This window comes from Nothobranchius furzeri, chromosome 1 (genome assembly GCF_043380555.1).
Source record: "Nothobranchius furzeri strain GRZ-AD chromosome 1, NfurGRZ-RIMD1, whole genome shotgun sequence".
NCBI lineage: Eukaryota > Metazoa > Chordata > Actinopteri > Cyprinodontiformes > Nothobranchiidae > Nothobranchius > Nothobranchius furzeri.
Window position 1 is genome coordinate 69,356,540 of NC_091741.1, and position 19,647 is coordinate 69,376,186.

The 19,647-nt window shown below is 41.0% G+C and overlaps 1 protein-coding gene across 2 annotated transcripts in view; it reads left to right on the forward strand.

Annotated features, from left to right (window-relative positions):
- slc36a1 (solute carrier family 36 member 1) overlaps nucleotides 1-19,647 on the forward strand; it is a 78,652-nt gene that overhangs the window by 20,326 nt on the left and 38,679 nt on the right. For both annotated transcript variants that reach the window (XM_015951963.3, XM_015951970.3), the window contains exons 9-11: nucleotides 6,141-6,239; nucleotides 15,202-15,368; nucleotides 18,556-18,725. In XM_015951963.3, the coding sequence (XP_015807449.3) occupies nucleotides 6,141-6,239; nucleotides 15,202-15,368; nucleotides 18,556-18,725 (436 nt within the window). The remainder of the gene's footprint in view (nucleotides 1-6,140; nucleotides 6,240-15,201; nucleotides 15,369-18,555; nucleotides 18,726-19,647) is intronic.

The window sequence follows — 19,647 nt, forward strand, 5'->3', positions numbered from 1 at the left end:
GTGCCGGTACTGCTGCACATTGGGTACAAGCATCACTGGTAACCAGAGTTTGACCCTTTCTGCTGGGGTGCTGATGAGCAGGCTCCCCCGCCCAACACTGAGCACAGCAACCCACCACCCCAGACCCCAACCAGACGGCCAGATCTCCCTCCTAGCCTCCAGCCCCAGGACGCCTAGCAACAACAGAGGTGGCTAAGACCCCTAGTCTCCCTCCGCCTGCTCCAATATAGTGTTGTGTGATCATGAGGTGTATTCCATGGCTGTGGTGAGTGGGCAGTGTGGGCATCATCCGGCATATGCCAGCTGATGCCACTGCACCACCCCACTTACACCCTCAGCCATCAGTGTCTAAGTGCAGTTTAAAATTGGAAGTGGGCACCGGCACTCGGGAGGAGGCTGAGATATCCCCCTGCCAAATGCCGTTGAATGTGCTCACTCCCAAGGCCCTAAGTGTGTGTTTGTGTGGAATGTCGTCAGTGGAAGTGTATAAGGTGCAAATAAAATTGGGGGGCAGGTTGCCACAGGAATGCGGAAATGGGGTCCATACCCGCACTCCCTGACTTCCTTTTTTATATGAGATCCTTTGGTTGTGTCAGGCGTTTTTCAGACATGTTTATTGTAGAAATGAGCATTTAACTAACCTCATTCACATGATCACTTCTTGGCAAATACTTTGAAACTTTGTCAGGAAAAGTCTATACAAATGAATATTACATGTAATGATTGTGACGCACTCTAAACAGTTTGATCTATTCATTTCTATGAAGATGTCATCATCTTAGCCAGCAGAATGTTTGGATCTTTTATTGACAGACTATGCAAACCACAACTGACTCAAACAAATTTACAAAATCCAACAGTATGACTCATCTTTTAACTTATAAAACGGAAATCTTTCATCCCTTGAGACAGTAAATGAGATGTTTTCTACGACCGCATCTAAATCAATACGATGATGTCAACTTTCTTTCATTAAAGTTTGCATGCAGCCACATTGAATGCCCACTTCTCCGTCATGTCTCTGCTCCTGCTCGACTGATTGGATTCAGAGGGTTTTATGGATAACAGGACAACTGGTAAAGACAGAGTCTCCAGATTACATGCTCTCTAGCTGTGGAGCATTTCATCAGGCTGCTTTAACACTTTACAGATATACAGCAGTTGCGTTCGTTGAGAAATGGCCCTGTCTTGAAAAGGAGGAGTTTCTTGCGTCGGAAACCTTAGAAAGATTTAGTAGGAAGATATGTGACCCGTAAGGTGTTTCTGTGGCTGATGAATGAGCAGAGCAAAGACAACCAGAGTATACAGATTCTGAGCCTTTTAAAACAACAAGGGTTTAGTTTCTTGGTTATTTCACATGCTTCGACTCTCTCTAAAGTTTTACTGAACAGTTTGCAAGTTTTAGGTTTATTAGGCACGCCTCACAGGTTTTACTGTCATTTATTTTTCAGCAAGTCACCCCTACCAGAGTCTTAAGCCTGGGGCACACCGAAGGCGGACACACCGCGCCGCACCATCATTTTAAATAAAAGCCATTGTAGTTAATGAGAGTGGGCACACGGGGAACGCCACGCTGACGATAGGCGGTAGTTCTATCTAGGGATGCACCGATCAGGTTTTTTGCTGCCGATCACGATACCGATATCAAAGAATGCTGATCACCGATACGGATCACGTGGATTGGCCAGAAATTTTCTACAACATTATAATGAGTGGTACAAACTACATAATCTGGGAATAAAGGAAATGTAACCTAATCTAACATGGTCTGTATTAAGGTTGTCACGGTGTGAAAATTTAACCTCACGGTTATTGTGACCAAAATTACCACGGTTTTCGGTATTATCGCGGTATTTTTTTTAAACATGCTACATTTTCACACAATTAAACCCTGTATGTCAGGAAATATTGTCCTCAGTTTGTGTCTACATTTTGCCTAAAATGTGTTATTTTGTAATTATGTTGTTTATTTGTTTACATTTTTCCCTTTAGTCTTTAAAATACCAATATTTGCCCATAACTTCTTATTTCATGTCTGTTTGATGTCATCATTTAAAAATATTAGATCAGATGATACTCCGTACTCAAGTAGCTTTCTATTCAGATACTTTTTTTTACCCTTACTTGAGTAATAATCCCTATATCAGGAAAATATTGTCCTCGGTTTGTGTCCTTCCAGTGAGCTTTGCAGATGTGGGAAAATGTCATCAGGCAGTAATCATTGTTAAATTCATAATTATTCTCGGAGAGAGACCAACTCTTATCTGCCCCTGGGAGCCCCGTAATGCATAGCGTCATTTCAACATGGGGGTGTCCGCGACACAGTTTATATGCAGGTAGCGGCGCTGCGGCTGCTTTATATAGCGACTCGTTGCATTCTCCCTCAACCCAAACCGTCGGATCAAGTATTTTAGCTAAAACGCTAACGTTAGCTTGCCTTGCGTTGACTGTAGAGTTGTGGGTGATGGTCACGCAGATGTGTCATGAGATTTGAAGCGTTGCTGCCTTTCACAGACACTTTTTCTGCACGTGCTGCAAACAGGATAGCCATCCGTCTTCTATAAACTCCCTCTGCATTCTTCAAATATCTAAAAGATGCCCGTACTTCCGACTTTGTCTTCTTTGAGGGATAAAAAAATGTCCTCCTGAGCGCTGCCGTCTCCTCCTTTGACCATTATTTCAGCTTTAGCTTCAAGAAAGTTTTGGTTGTAAACAACAAAGCGTGCATGTGCCGCCGGCAACTTCAGCAGATGATACGGTGGCTGGTAAGGGTCACCGCGCCTACACCGCAGCCACGGTAAACCCACCAAGATAATATAGTTTTTTAAAAAACAAGACGGTTATTATTATTGTCAACTTTTTTTTACGGGGGTTTACCGCTACACTGGTTATCGTGACAACCCTACGTCTGCTTTGATCTATTTTGAAAATTCCGATCAAAACCGATAGGGGCGCTATCGGTCGATTACTATCAAATGCCGATCCATCGGTGCATCCCTAGTTCTATCTCAAGCGTTTCCTGCTCTCCTGTCCTGAGTGATGTTGTGACTATCACGCGACTTTCCAATAAGCGCTGCGCGTCCTGTGTGACCACTTGAATTCTTAAACTGTCCTGCGCGATGCAGCATGGCGCGTCCGCCTCCGGTATCAGGCTTTACTCCACTACCACTTCCTGTTTGAAAAATGCAACAAATGCTATTGCCGAGCAGACCGAGAGGGAGGAGCTGTGAACAAATACACACACACACACACACACACACACACACACACACACACACACACACACACACACACACACACACACACACACACACACACACACACACAGGCTCACAACGACATTGTAACACCGTAATGTACCAGCTATCGGTGTGAACGCCCTGTTCTTAAAGATTGGATTATAAACAATTCATCAACCCACTCCTCTGACCACATCACTCCGTTCTTCGCATAACCCTCCGTGCGCATGAAACACAAACGGGAAGAGAAGCCGGAGCTGGACTGTTTAGTGTAACAGACAGAATGTTCTGTTCTGTTTGCAAATTTAATTTAAAGACTTGTTTTTATTGTTCTTTTTAGAGCCCGGTTCTGTTCTTGTTGGGAAATATTTAGGTGACGGCTCTGTTGTCCGTGAACACAAACTGTCCTCTGTCAGCTGGCAGAGCTGTGGATCAATTTATTGCCATGACAACGCACCTGTGTGGGAAGAGTAAAGATTGGGGCAAACTGGAGGCAGACACAATGTGCCGTGTCACGCCCACAGCTTTGAGAAGTCAAGTCGTCGCACAGTCACGTCATAGTCACAACATCACGTGGGACTTGAGAACAGGAAGCGGGACGTGACTCTTTTGTTTATACGTGATCAGACTTACTGTTGTGTTTTGTAAATAGAATAGAACTTTAATACAGACAGGAAGTCCAGCAAAACAAACACACAATTAAATTGTGAGACTCTTAATTCATTAAAAATGGGTAAGTACACTATTTATGAGAATATTTTAAGATCAATAGTACTTTAAAGAGAAAATTGCAGGTTACATTTTTTTCTAAATCATATAAAATGCTGTCCAAAAATACTATTTGAAATGCTGATTGTGGATATTTCGTTTTAAAACACTTAACAGCAGAGTTTTTCGAGTAATAAGTGGCCTTTCTCAGCAAAGCTTCTAAAAAGGCTCATTTTTTCTCAATCTGAACCTCTGACATAACCAAAGAGTGTTAGACCCTAGGCACTGCCTCAGCTCAGTGTGGAGAGTGGCTAGTTTTAGGGTGTTCATTTTGATAAACTAGTCTGTGAAGGCTGTACCAATTCCAGTCTGTCCGCGGCTCGGTGGGCCAGTCGAGCAGGTTTCTGGGTTGGAATCCGATCAGAACCACCGCAGACCTCCAGGAAAAGATCATGTGCAGCTTTTAAAAATACCCGCTCCACTGGTTCTCTGGTGTCTGGCTCACAGAAGCCCACATGAGCACCAGAACTGGATCACAGGAGTGTCTCTCCCTCTCTCTAAGCGCTAAACTGCTTTACGTGAACGGATATTAACGAGTATGAGACAGCTGACAGACGCTCATTAGTATTAATATTATATTAACTACCCGATACTTTTTTAATTGTCTGGTACATGATAGTAATCTGTACAATATTATGATGTTGGCACATGAGTTTAAGCTAACATCTTTAACTCACCTGCTGCTCCCCCGCTGCTTCTCCTCACATCTCTCTGCTTTGGCCGATGGTTTCTCCTTCTGGCTTGTCTCTGCTCTCTGGGGCGTTCAGCAAAATCATAACTTTATGGTTTTGGTCCATCAGAAGTATAATTATAAACATTTAACGTTTCCTCTGTGTCAGAGCTGGCATTGGAATCCATTTTTTCTCTGGATTAAGCTAACAGGACTTCCTCAGCTGACGTCACTTGGTTTGGCAAAAAAAAAAATTCTCACAAAAATGACTAAAAGCCTAAATGATTTATGTATGTGTAAAAAATGTTTTAAATGAGTTTCTATTATGTTTCTCTAAACATTGGTTCATGGGAGTCTCTAACTTGCAATTTGCTCTTTAAAGTTATCCAAACTGTGGCTGGGTTTGTGCCGTGAAGCCGTTCTGTGCCATAATGTCTTTTGTAAAGTATTCCACAATGTTGTGAACAACTGCGCTTGAATAGAACTGGCGCCTATCTTCAGCGCAGCGCTCCCCGTGTAGCCACTCACATTTATGGCTTCTATTTAAAATGATGGTGCGGCCCATCTGTCTCCGGTGTGCCTAGCCTTCAGTCTGAGGAAATTTGGTGTGGGCTCTGGAAGTTTTGACCTATTGTTTCTGGGTTTTCCCAGGTTGTTGGTGGCGCTGAGCTGCTGTGATTTTTGACGTTCTGGATTAACCAAGAAAGCTAAAAACGGCTTAATTTTTCACCATGAAAACATCACTCTATATTAAGTATTCTACTAAATTGTTATATGGTTACACAGGTGCATCACATTTGGAATTATGGCAGAAAAGGTGCCAACAATAGGTTTAACTAAAATGGTAAACAGAACCTTTTGGAACAAGCATTGCACGTTTCTGTATTCTGGAGGTGTGGCTCAAAGGTGGGAATGCCTGGAAAAAAAGGGGGTTGGACCTTTTACTTGTATTTGTAAAAGTAGCCTCATAAGCAAGAATTATATCTCTTATTGCAACTCTTTTCTTTTTTCTGGTAAGTTTAGATTAAAAGCTACCATGTCACAGGAAGGCCTTCTTTGAACTTCTATGTTGATGCAGAAGAGAACATGTTTAATAGCTCACATTGTCCTTCATTCTCCCAGCTGGGTTTATTCAGCAAGTAATGACAGCTCCACTTATATACTGCTTATTTCCCAGCTACTAACAAAGGACTGTGATTATGTTAAATAATTGCTACTAGCTATTGTAATTTGCCCGCTTTGGCCAGAAAATTAGTTCAGGAAGCCCGAGGTGGGTGGATGTCCTCTTTATGCAAGGTCTCATTTAATGTGATTGACCATAATCTGTGGAGAGAACCTTTCGCCTGCCGATTTGATTTAGTTAGATAAGAAACAGTTTTCTGGTATTTAACCACAACAGTTCAGCCTTTGTATTATAACACCAACTGACCTGACACACTTAATGCAATGCTTTTTCTTTATAGCACATCACGTACCCCATCAACCTACCTAAGGCCGGCAGAGCAAAGGACTACCCTCTGTTTTTTGGGACAGCCATTTTTGCCTTTGAAGGAATTGGAGTGGTAAGTGACATCAAAGAAAAGTCTTAAGAAATCAACAGGAACACAACAGACTTGAAATGTTGTCTTTCAACAGTAGAGCTCTCAAACTATTACCATCTCCTGTTTACCTCTTTATGAGTTTGAGGCTTTCATCCACATGCTTGTTTGGGATTATTTTTTCTGTATTTAGCAAACTTCACCTGTGAGCAAGGCAGAAATGGATTTTGTGATTGCAAACTGATGTTCAAAAATGCTGTGATTTGTCATATTTTTGCCCATTCTTTATAGAAACAGCCGAAGTTCTGTTGCTGCTGTGTCACCCCACCTGACCAGCTGTATATTCTGTTTCATATAGATAACACCTTAAATCTCTGAGAAGAGGCAGGTCATCTTTGATATTGGAATTTAATTCCAGAGAACTGGAAAGGCATGGATAATCAGGCAGAGGGATACAGAGGCAATAGTGGCATATGTGCAGTAACGTGGTGGAAACAAACAGCATAAAACAGTCTCATGCTAAATTTTAGAGTTTTAATAAAAGTTAATATAGTTTTCTAACACATTAGTTGGGGGGGGGGGGGGGGGGGGGTGCACAGACCGTTTTGGCGAGTCGTCACCTCGTGGTGCAGGAAATTCAGCCGTGGCACAGGGCCACGCCCATCGACATATAAATATTGGACAGTGGGTTTCCATAGGCTCCAATAATAAGTTTTTGAGCTAAAATGGGAGGTGGCCACCACCGCCATTTTGACCGTGTCACAGGTTCCATCAAGCCCAGACAATTCCACAAAAGGGAAGAGAGGAAGAGCTGAGGGTGGGGCTGTAAGGCTGGGATCAACTGACGACACCCGGTCGAACTAGCTACAAGCTAACCTGAAGCTAACCCAAAGCTAACGCGGAGGTGGGAGCTAAGCTAACGGAGGTAGCAACCTAGCTACAACCGGAGTTAACTGTGCACAACACCAGAGCTTCTGAGCCAAATGGCAGCCTCGCCTCTGTCAGACCGCCTCAGGGCGGCTGTGACTACATAGTAGCTTACCATCACTAGCAGTGTGTGAATGTAAAAGTTCACGCCAGCGTCTATGAGTGTCCTAATAAAGCGCTAAATAAGTTCGATGATTATTATATAGCATGTCTTGGTATTATAATTAAGTTCCTTCACTGGTTAAATGATGCTTTACCTATAAGCTGTGCGCATGTGTATTGCATGTTTTAAACTTGCTGACAGATCTTGCATGGCCCCTAACTGTTTGTGACAAAAAATGTTCTTAAGCAATCATGTTTAATCTAGATAGAGCATCCTCAGCCTCTCATGGGTAACCCTGCCTGTGTTTCAGTGCTTTGTTATTATGTTTAGGGATGACAATAACACACTCCCCTGTCAAGGCATTGTTTTAAAACTGGAGTCAAATGGGTTGCAATGCTGCCTCACTGTCCCAGAGTACAAAATTACAGGTCGAACGTTGTGTTTATCTTTTCTTTTTAAGGCATACTGATCACATAGTTTTGCAGGAGCTGTAGACAAAATAAAAGTCTTCATTAGTATTCATTTGACTCCTCTCAGCGTGCTCGGGTGAATGCAAGTCTGCTCAACACCACAAGTTCAGAACAAGAGAGGCTTGGACTTTAGCTGAAATGTCAGTACCAGGTTAGTTTTTTTTTGTAATGTTTAGGAGCTGAAATCAAGACATGGGTGGACCTTTAAAGCACCCGAGCGCCAATGGCGCTAAATTTTCTCGTCGGGCGGTAAATACTTGACGACTTACTGCCCGGGTGGCGCCCAAGCCTTGTTTGCCATTTACACACCGGCTTTCACCTACATCATGGCCGCGCCCTGTAGGAAGCCGCCGTTTTCGTTTCGCGCGCGTGAACCTGCGCGCCTCTAGCCATGTACTGCACGTACTGCACGATTCTAGTTCTAGTCACGTGAACTATAAGTTCACTATTAAAGATGAAGTGGAACCACACTAGAAACACACAAGCATGCAGGAAGATGGCGCCGCCACAGGGATCGGATTTATTGATGAAATCTCCAGCAAAACGCTTTAAAACTGGTGAGGAGAAGCGAGACAGTTCGAAACGGTATGAAGCAGAGAAGCGTGTGCGTAGGTGGAATGATTCTTGGAGGTTCAAAGACGACGGGAGGCGCAGAGAATGGCCGTGTTCGAGTTGAGCAGCGCCTCGCCTGGAAAACAGACGAGAGCAGACGGAAGCAGCAGGGGGAGGGGCTGAAAGCCGGCGTTTAAGTCGGACAGATTTCCCTACATTCACGTGCTTGTGGATTGTATATGAAGACATGACTGTAATAATAAGTAAAGGTTATCAGCTGTAGCTTCAGTGTGCTCATAGGAAATGTGACAAAAGAAAACAAAACACATTTCTCTTTATGGCCTAGTTGTCATCATCAACGTAACATGATTTACAGAATACATGTGACCAACTAACATTTCATGTTCTACCACCGGACGTTTGGATCAAAATATGAACCAATCAGATCTTTGATCAGGTGAGAGCCAGGCGTTTCCCATCATCCTCTAGGTTTTGCAGCCGAGGGAGAGCAACTGCAGCGCCTTGCTCCAAAATCTGCGGCCACCTTGATCTCACGAGGTTATCGTTGCCTACGAATGCATGACGTCAGAGCAAGTCGGCGTCAAGTCAGACACAAATCTAACCGGCATGCACTGCTCACCGATCACTGCTGGTCTAGTCTGTGCAGAACTGGCTCATCTCGAACACAACCAATGGCTCGAGTACAGCAAAGCGGAGTTGGTGAAGTACTGCGTTGTATGGCAGAAGTATGCGACGACAAAATCGAGTTTTGTTGAGGGAACAAACAAATTCAAACTTGAATACGTTATTATGTTTGTGAATGTGTACAAAATAAAGGTTAATTACATTTAAAACTGTTCAGTCGTTATTTTGACTCGTTTTGGCAGCTGACCAGCGGGGCCGGTAGATTCTTGGCGGGGCCGGTAAATATTCAGAGTTACCGGCCCGGCTGGCCGGTTGGTTTTGAAGTTAATGTCAACCCCTGCAAGAGATCAGAGCCTGAGAAGAAGAGACTTTTGTAAAAAGTAAGTGAGAGGAGCTGGGTTACAGAAAACCAAATCCACTGCTTAGAGTGGTGAGCTATTTCCTTATAATGGTTTGACAAAACTACAGCTGTGTCACAAAGCCGTTCTCACATTTCTGTAGCACCTTTCACAGATAAAATTACAAAGTGCTTCACAAAGAGCAAACAAAAACTATATACAATTAAAAAAACGGCAACAGAACACATTAAACAGGAGTCCGTTAACAAAAGCTTGTCTAAATATGAATTTCATCAGCTGCTTTATAGAAGAGTCGACAGTCAGTTTCACGGAGGGATGTTAACAGAGCATTCCAATATTTTGGAGCCACAGCCTGAAAAGACATGTCTGCTTTGGTCTTAAAATGGGACTTAGGACCCAAGAAGAGTATTTGACCTGAGGACCAAAGCCTGTGACCAGTAGTGTAGGGGCACAGTAAATCACAAACGAGTGCTTGTGTGCATGCGCTCCTCAGACAGAGATGACTTCAGTCAGAGGCTATGTTTACTACACAGTAGGGCTGGACGGTTTAGAAAAAAGCATATAGATAAAAAATAATCCATATTGATTCAAAGGACTTGTAAAACCAAAATATTCTTTTGGGACAATATACTCTGCTTTTCCTTGCTGCTGCGTCTTGTTTAAGTCACGTGCTCTCTGTTTAGGTTTGAGACTGGAGAGCTTGGTGATTGAGCATGCTTGGATCTGTGTTGTTGATTGGTTGGGAGTCTAGTATTATGCTACCTGACAGGCTATGATGATAAAAGAAAGGAAACTTTTTATCGAAGTTTTTATAGACCCATTTATTTTCTATCGCACCACACTTCTATTGACATATACAGGTCCTTCTCAAAAAATTTGTATAGCAACATTTGTATTGTAATAAAGTTCATTATTTTCTGTAATGTACTGATAAACATTAGACTTTCATATATATTAGATTCATTACACACAACTGAAGTAGTTCAAGCCTTTTATTGTTTCTAATATTGATGATTTTGGCATACAGCTCATGAAAACCCAAAATTTCTATCTCAAAAAATTAGCATATTTCATCCAAACAATAAAAGGAAAATGTTTTTAATATAAAAAAAGTCAACCTTCAAATATTTATGTTCAGTTATGCTAGGGCTGGGCGATATGGCAAAAATAGAATATCACGATTTTTCCAATATTTTATCAGGATTTCGATTTTATCACGATTTTTTATCCATGAATAGCATAACTTCAATTGCGTATTAAAGAAATGAAACATTGAATAAATAAACATTTATTCATATTAGGGATAATCAACACAGTGCTAACACACTTATATTTTAAACTCACACCAAAGATGATAAAAGCCCTGAGAGAAACAATTACAAAAATCTGTTTTTCTCGTTTTTCAAGTAACTTAACATAAATGAAAATCGTAAACATATTTAAAGTGCAAACATGTCAATTGCAAACGTATTGTGCAAACATTAACTTGTTCAAAATACTATGTAGCTCCCAGTTGCTCATGTAGTGGATAGTTAAGCTCAAATACGGCTCTGATGTGTGGCTGGACCAGAGATCGCTTGTGGTAGCAAATAACTGCACATTCTGAATATTCTCTACAACTCTCACTTAGCATTCAGCGTACATGCGTGGAATGGCGGTGTTCGAAAAATACTTGCGGCTGGAAAACTCGTAGCGCGGATCCAATGTTTTTATCATGTTCTTAAATCCCACTCCTACTGTTCGCACGGGACACAAATCTTTAACCAAGTGGTACGTCACTGCATCTGTCACGCTGTTCCATCGTCTGCTGTCTCTGTCGTAAGGAGTGAGTTTTGTTAGCGTTTGCTGCCTGGAAGAAGCACTAGCTGCTGCAGCTGCAGGCTTTTTAGATTTAGCTGCCAGCTGGCTCTCATTGTATTGTTTGGGATGCCTTCTTTTCAAGTGATTAAACAAGTTTGTGGTGTTGCCATCACTTGCCTTGACGCTCTCCTTGCAAATGACGTTTCGCTGCTCTTTGTCATCTGGTGAAAAACCAAACCAGTTCCATATAATGGACGAGGCGTTCCTCTTCGGAACGAAAACCTAGTTGTCACTCTCAGCTGCGGCCGAAGCCATGTTTGTTCACACACAGGTGAAAACAAGCGGGGCACTAATATATTACTATGACTCACTCTGATTGGTTAAGGGTCAAAAAAAGGCGTGTCATTCACCTGAGGTAAGTTCCCTTTTCATTCAGAGGCAGAATTTCAACAGCAGAGCTGTGAATTGTGATAAAAGGTATCTCAAAAATGACAGACCGTCAGATGTGTAGATCGTAAAATGGTCTAAAATCGTCATATCGCCCAGCCCTAAGTTATGCACTCAATACTTGTTGAATAGCTTCACTTCAGCTATTCAATAACTTCAAGAGCAGGTCAAGCGTGCCTCGGAGTCCTTCTCCACGCACGTATCAATTTTAAAAACTGCAACATTACTAGGCGTTGCCTGGAGGACCGAGAGGGCGGAGCCGCGGCAGTGACGAAGACAATGGCTAACTAGACGATGCTAGCTCCCTTCACTCTGAGCAGTTATTAGAAGTGGAGGACGTTTCTCCCCCTCCTTACCCAGACACTCGAGAAGAAAGGGACCAAGTCTATTTGGAGGAGACAAGCGGACCTGAGCCTTATTGTTTTGAGCTTGTGAGTTGCCTGAAACTAGCGGAACCGACCCAACAGAACCAGCTCTGAATGGTAAGTAGCCGTTAGCCATAGCATTGGATTAGCTGCAGGGTTTGGCTCCACGGCCCTAGAGCTAGTATTCAGCATGTTTTAGAGATTTATCTGCTTCAACACACCTGGTTTTAATCAGCAACAAATAGCTGAGCTGCTTAACAGCTAATCTAACCCGTTAAAGCAGGAAAACCACTGAAACTTGCTGGATAGCAGTTCTCCAGGAGCCCTGGGCTCAAGTTGGTCTGCTGCATATAAAGTTATGAAAATACCCCATGAGAAAATTATTCTGCAATGTGTTTAGCTCACTAAAACTGCCCTGATTTATTTATTTACTGATAACAGCTGCTCTCTTGGTTCTAGGTCCTCTGGTGACTGCAGCTGGTCTCTGGTGTCGTCAGGATCAGGATCTTCCAGAAGAATGTGCCTTTCAATGACTCCTTCCCCTTATTTGTTATATTAATTAAATAAATCTCAATTTATATATTTCCTGTTTTTGTTCATGTCCATAAATACTTAAACATGCTTGAAATTAAAACGAGCTTTTAACAGTGAGGTGCTAGTTTAATTCATCACAATAGAGTTAGTTAAACATGCAACAATGTGATAATTCACTTAATGTAATTTATAAATATCCATTAAAATATCAAAACTGGAATCTAAATGAGATATTTGGCAGCACAAAAAACTTGTCAAACACAATATTTATTATAATAATTGTGGGCAGACAGGAGACAGAGCTGATGGAGGTTCTCAGTCATCAAAGGATGGCTGAAGGCTTTCCAGGAACAGGAGATGTGGTGTTGTCTCTTCTCTCTCTATTCTGCCAGATGAGCTGATAGGTTACAGGTGTGTGAGGACGTCCTTGTGCTGTCATAACCAGATGACAGGAGTTATCAGGTGATCAGCCAGGCTAATGATCAGCCAGGCTAATGATGAGATGCAGAAAGAAAACTAATCCAGGACAGTGTACAGTAATAACAATAATAATATGTGGTGTTGCTCACCTTATGTGCTCTTATAGAGTATTAACGTGTGCCTGCCTCATGTTGTAGAGTCCATATTTTGCTGAGTGTCCTGCAATAATGCAGGTTATTAGTTAATTTCCTTTTGATAGCAAAAACAAAATATTTAATGTAAAAGTTGTTTTCCAGGTGAATCAGCTCACACGTCACCATCAAGTGTCACAGGGCCAGAATCATTAGCCTCCTTCATGATGTCATGATGTAATCACATACTTATTTCATTGTTAATATCTTAAAATTCTGAAATGTTTTAATTTTTTACCTTGAACAGTTCACTGAGCTTGCACTGTCACTGAGGTGGAAGCTGGAATCAACAGCAGGCACCTCACATCTTGGTCTTTTCAGGGGTATGGACGCTGCTCTGTGACTTTCTGGAAGATGAATTTCCATCATGGTCCCTGTGTCACAAGACACACTGAGGCTCTGAGCTCTATTCTGGCTGGCTATGTATAAACAAAGAAGTAGCACGTAAAATCACGTGTAACAATAATCTGTAAAACAAATTAAAACTAGAAGGTGATAATAAAATGTTTACAAAGAAATAATTCACCTTTGCTACACCGGTAAGGCTTCACGTCAGCCTGGACAAGTGCATTCTTGCAGCTAAATCAGTCTGACAGCCAATGTCTTGGGTAGATTTAGCCTGAAAAAAAAATAGAAGCACATTGTTGTTGGAGTTTATAAAGTCAGATAATATACAAAAGATACTGTCCTATATAGGCGCTTTATAACATTCCTGGTGTGTGATCGTTGTTATAAAGTAAAAGTCAGTCACATATGATGTGGAGAGCCTGAAATGCGACCTCCTGAACAGAATTCCTCACGGAACCGGGTCACAAGCTGGATTTCACGCTGTAATGCTGTCTGTCAACTAGTGCTGCGTCAGTTAGAGCCTTTGTTGCAGAATTACCGACAGACTAGCTAAAGGAAGTTAACCACGTCTCTCAGACTTTGCATTTAGGTAGGGAATTGTCTTTAGAAGATGTTAAAACTTTTATTTAGCTTACTCACCTCAGACTGGAGCCCACCATGGTGGGGGAGCAGAGTCGGTGGGCTGCATCTAAATCGCGGAAGAGCCACGGTGGGCACAGCCTCCTTCTTCAAACGGAGACGTGCAGAATCGCGGGTAAAACGCTGGTTGCAAACTACAGCACCAGGCGGGAGCTGAATGTTTTCCAGACACCGATTGCGCGCAACCACTGGCGCCTAATTTCTAAGTCCAGTGGAAAGGAGTGCAACCCCACAGAGCCACCGCAACCATACTACACTACACCTTCTCACCATACTAACACGATATAGAGCACTAAACCCGAACTACTTTCCTAATAACACTAACAGCCAAACACTAACTAAACTACAATATCCAACAGCCAAACTAACACTAAATAAGTATTTATAACACTAAAAGCTACGCTAAAGACTAGGATATGCTAATGCTATATGCTAATGCTGAACTACTGCTAATCTCCTACACTCACTTGCAAATCCAACTCCCAACTCTCCACAAGGCGTGGCCGAGACTCTCGATGCTTTTATAACTTTGACACAGAGCTGCTACGTAGTACTCTACTGGTTTACGTAGTATCTTACTCTTTAGCCATTGGCTAAAATTTATTCAAAATGACTCAAATTCTATGTTTTAAGCTGAAGGTGGAGCTATACTGTGGTATGTAGGCAGAATTTTTAATTTTTAAAGAAAATGCACCAAAATGCTAAAATAATGAATACACACATTTAAAACACTATTAGACACCCATTTATGCAGTTCATCAGCAAAAAAAGTTAATTTAGACGTTACTTGCTCTTTAAGCAACCAGTTACCAAATTTAGCATAAGCTGCTAATTTCACAGTTCAGCTAAATGTAAAGATTAAACTGTTAAACTTGTCCAACTGAATTAACAAGTGTTTAGACATTTTAGCTGTCCAGATTTTTATACAATGTTCACAGATTTCAGTTTTTTGCTATTTAGGGTTATTTTTCTCCATTCTTCACTTACTTTTTGTGCTTTATTTGCTTGTTAGTGATTTTTGCTTCTACATCTTTCAACGCATTCAGCTCATTTTGACAGTTTTGCTTAGTTTCAGCTTCAGTTGAGCTATTAAGCTGATTCAGCTAACAGTTTAAGCTATCCAGCATTCAAACAGCATTTCTTTAAGAAATGCAATTCATCTAGTTTCTGTTCTTTTCATTGAAAGGTTCTTCCTCTGGAAAATAAGATGCAGACGCCTCAGAAGTTCCCCCAGGTTCTGTATTTGGGTATGGGCATCGTCACCATCCTCTACATCAGCCTCGGCACCATAGGATATCTCTGCTTTGGCGAGCACATTGGTGGGAGCATCACTCTGAACCTACCCAACTGCTGGTGAGATTATATCTTCAAGCCAAGTGTTTTTCTTCCTCACTCTACTAAAGCTGGAGCAAAGGATTTGATTAACAAAAGTGCAGCTATACTGTAACGTAAACATGGCAGCACTTGCTTGTTTTACAATCCGCAAAGTAGGACTTTTACCACCAACCAAAAAGGGAATTTTTAAATGAAGTTTCAATTAACTTTTACTTGTATTTTGTTGCTTTGTCAGAAAAGCATCACATTTTCATAATGATCAACCAAAATTGTCATAAATAAATAATCCATATTTTTATTTACATAGTTGGTTAGTAGGGCTGGGAAAGTGAGGCCAAACTTTAGACTTGAAACTTCCTCGTTCATCGTTTTAAAATTTTTCTTTCCCTGCTGCGACTCCGCCAACATTGTTCCTTGTGTTTTTCTTCGTCGCCTGTGTTTTTTAGCTCATTCTCACGAGGAGCACCCCCTAATGGACTTCTGCTGTAGTGGTTAAAAAAACAATATAGGGAAAGAGCGTACTGGTAGTCGTTCGTGAGTTAAAATATTGCAATATTTTGCCAAATCAGTGTTTTGTCCCATCCTTATTGGTTAGGTGAATTTTAATTTTTTGAATAGGGGGAAGGTAAGCGTAGGTTTATAGATTTCCAAACCCCTCTTACACACAATTTTATAAACACAAAATCATAGCTCCACAAACAAGACCAACATCTAAACAAAACAAACAACAAAGACGAGCCTTTATCCTCTCCATTTCCATCCTTTGAAGTATTTGATATGTTTGCAAATCCTGTTTTAATAGTAAACTCTAGAATATCCACTGCATTAGTGTCTTTTTTAACCTGTTTGCTGACAGTAAATATGGAAGCTGGTTGTGCACAGAAATATTTACCGGAAAGCTATTAGTTAATGTGATCAAGGCTTTTTTTCAGCCTTATCCAACCACAGATCAGATGGGTCCTATTTGACAGGAGCTGTTGCAGAAGAACAGCTTTGGTTTTTCCTCAAGGTTTTCATATGAATTTGAGTTCTTCTTTTGTACTAACAACCTGACTTTGTTGTATCTGTAAATGTAAAATTCAACACAGCACTTTCACCCGACCAGGTTTTGTTTGGGAAGAAATAGTTCAAGGTCTTCAGAAAATAAAAAAATAAAATAAATAAATAAATAAACATTGTGGCTAAGAGTTTTAACCAGTATCATTTTATTTTAAATTGCTATGTTTCAGGGGCTTTTTACTCAAATGTAAATAAATTCAGATGAGAGATGTTAATTTACAAATTTAGTAAAAACATGAGACTTGAGCAGTGAAGTAAGTACTTCGAGTTGTGATTCAAAAATATTTGTCATTCTTTTTTGTCTTTTTTTCCTCGTCTTTGTTTAAAACATTGTAAAGTAAGTAAGATTCTAGCATAAATGTTTTGATCTTAGGACATTACAACTAGAGGCCGACCGATGTGTTTTTTTAAGGCCGATGCAGATACCAATTTTTAAAGTATTTTGTTGCTGATAGCCGGTATCTAAAGCCGATTATTAAGGCCGCTATATTAATACGTTTTAACAGCGCATTGATTGTGAAAGACAACTGAAAACTCACTGTGTGCAATATAAATTAAATAAGTAAATAAATCTATTAGTATTTATTGAACTTCAAATATAAAACAAACTCAAAACAATAACAATGTGCAAACTGTTTCAGAACAATAGAAAACAGAACAACAGAAAATAAAACAGATTCAAGTTTGTTTTAAGTGTTTAATATATAAACATATTTTTGGGTTTGTTTATTAGATAGGGCGAAAAAGGTGACGATAAATAAAGCATCAAAGCATGTTGGTTTTAGATTTAAAGATGTAGGGGCCATTTCTTGTAATGAGTGCATTAGGGAATTCCTAGAGCCCTGCAAGTACTTTGCAACTACTAAGAAAGGAAACGTGTTGCCCATATTGATTTACTTCCAGCAACACTGCAGTAGGCTAGAGAACATTGCCAGTCACCATGAGAGAAAGCTCCAACTTCAACTCCTTAGTAAGCTAAAAGCATGGTTGGCTGGTAAATGGCCTGTATTTGATATTGTCTCTTCTAGAGTTCTAGAATCCCCAAGGCACTTTACATCACAATCAGTCATTCACACGCTGGTGGGGATGAGCAACAATGTAGCCACAGCTGCCCCGGGGCACACTGACAGAAGCGAGGCTGCTGAGCACAGGCACCACCGGTCCCTCCGACCACCACCAGCAGGCGAGGTGGATTAAGTGTCTTTCCCAATGACACAACAACTATGATAGCCTTAGCAGGGATCAAACCTGTAAACTTCCGAATACGGGGCAAAGACCTAACTCCTCTGTCGCTGTCGCCCCCCCCATTGTTGTCATTAACTTTTTAATATTGGTCCACACATCCATATTCATATTTAAATTATGACATTACATTTAGTTAACTTTAATATTTTTGTAAAACTGGTTTAGATTTATCTGTATACATACAGTATATTAATTGCTTAGTTTAATCCATGTGGAGACTTTTATTTTGGCCCGATCGTGTATAAATTTATCATGTCTGGCACAGTGTTATTTCTATAGTTACTTTATGTGTTTTTATGTTGAATGTATATGGGACTATGGATGAAAATGAGCCTCTCCTAATTGCAGTGTATTCACAACTGTGATGTTCATTCATTAAAACACGGCCCCATTCCACGATAGATTTATCGATCGATCAATCAATCATCCCTGCTACTTATGCAAGGAAACTGAGCACTTTTATGTTTCAAGATGTTTTGCAGACCTGTTTATGAATGTTTTTCTCGATTTGCTGCCTGCAGTCACAGCCCAGTGAGATACTGGCTTTTGAAAGTGTTTGGTGAACTATCACAATATGAATTGATTGGTTTTGCTCACGTTGACGTTGAAACAAACTTCACAAGCTCAAGCTTAAAGATGGCAGAACCAAATTGTCAGATTGGATTTGCTGGCTCATTATTTATTGCTATCATCAAAGCTGCAGGAAAGAGACGTCTACTGAAGTGTCTTCTGTGACTAGACTCATGTTGCTTATTAGTGGAATGAGGTTGAAAACTCAAAGACCGTAATTAGCAGCATCTGTTTGAAACTGGGAGCTGAGGGCAGGCGGCATTTGTTTCGTGAAGGCTTAAGCTCGACCATGATCACTTTTTGTGTTAACTCCCTCTGACTGTGTTTACAGGACGTACCAGGTGGTGAAACTGCTCTACTGTTTTGGCATATTCATCACTTTCGCCCTGCAGTTCTACGTACCAGCAGAAATCATAATTCCACATATCCTGGCCAACGTTCCAGAGAGGTGGGAGAAGACCGTTGACCTGCTGGTTCGCACCGCCCTCGTCTTCATCACGTGTAAGAGAAACAAACTGAAAATCAAACCTTCGTGGCCATACTTTTTAATTGCAAAAATACATCAACAATATATTTTTGCTTTAATAATCACTTCATTGGAAACCCTTCCCAAGATAGGTTTTGCATGGAAAACAAAACAAAAATAAATGAGCAGCCACTGTGAGCTGCATATACCTTTACTAATATTTGATATCAGTTTTTGAGGCCATATATCTTCAACACAGAATCGACCTCGGGGGAGAGTTCCTGTTTTCCCAGCAGAGGGATTTTATTTCCTTGGGGCCAGGAATGTAGAGCCGACACTCTTGATTTCTTTGATAAGTACTTTTCAATGCCAGTAAGACAAGCTTTAATTTCCTCTTGAAGCAAGTTTCTAATCAGTGTGTAGACTCAGGCTCACACATTGGTGTGACTCCCAGTTTGAGACCTTTACAAACTCTGCACTCCTGATTGATGATGTTGGGTTTGGACCTCTGCATCAGCTTGTTGGAATCCAGTGTATTTGGAAACTACTGTTTGTAGAAAGTCATGAATCAGTTTTTACGTCTTTCCTGACTGTCATCTAGTGCACAATCATCATCCAGACCAGTGGAAGATTTTTCAGTCTGATAAATTTTAAAATACCCAGATTCAGATATCAATGAATCTGAGCTGCTCTCTTCTGCTCGTGTCATTACTTTTGACTGCCCTTTGCTGCATAACCAATGTTAACCCATGTTAAACTGTCTAAGTCTATAAGTGATGCAGGATGTTCTTTGGTGATATTTGCATGGCTGGCGGGACTCTTCGGTCCTTGACATCTGACCTGACATTCTGATGCAGCCTCCTGCAGTAAAGTTCAGTGGAACGCAGACATTTTTCTTTCAGTCCAGTCATGACTGACTGGTTTGCTCCTCCTTCCTTGCTGCTGGGATGCTTTTGA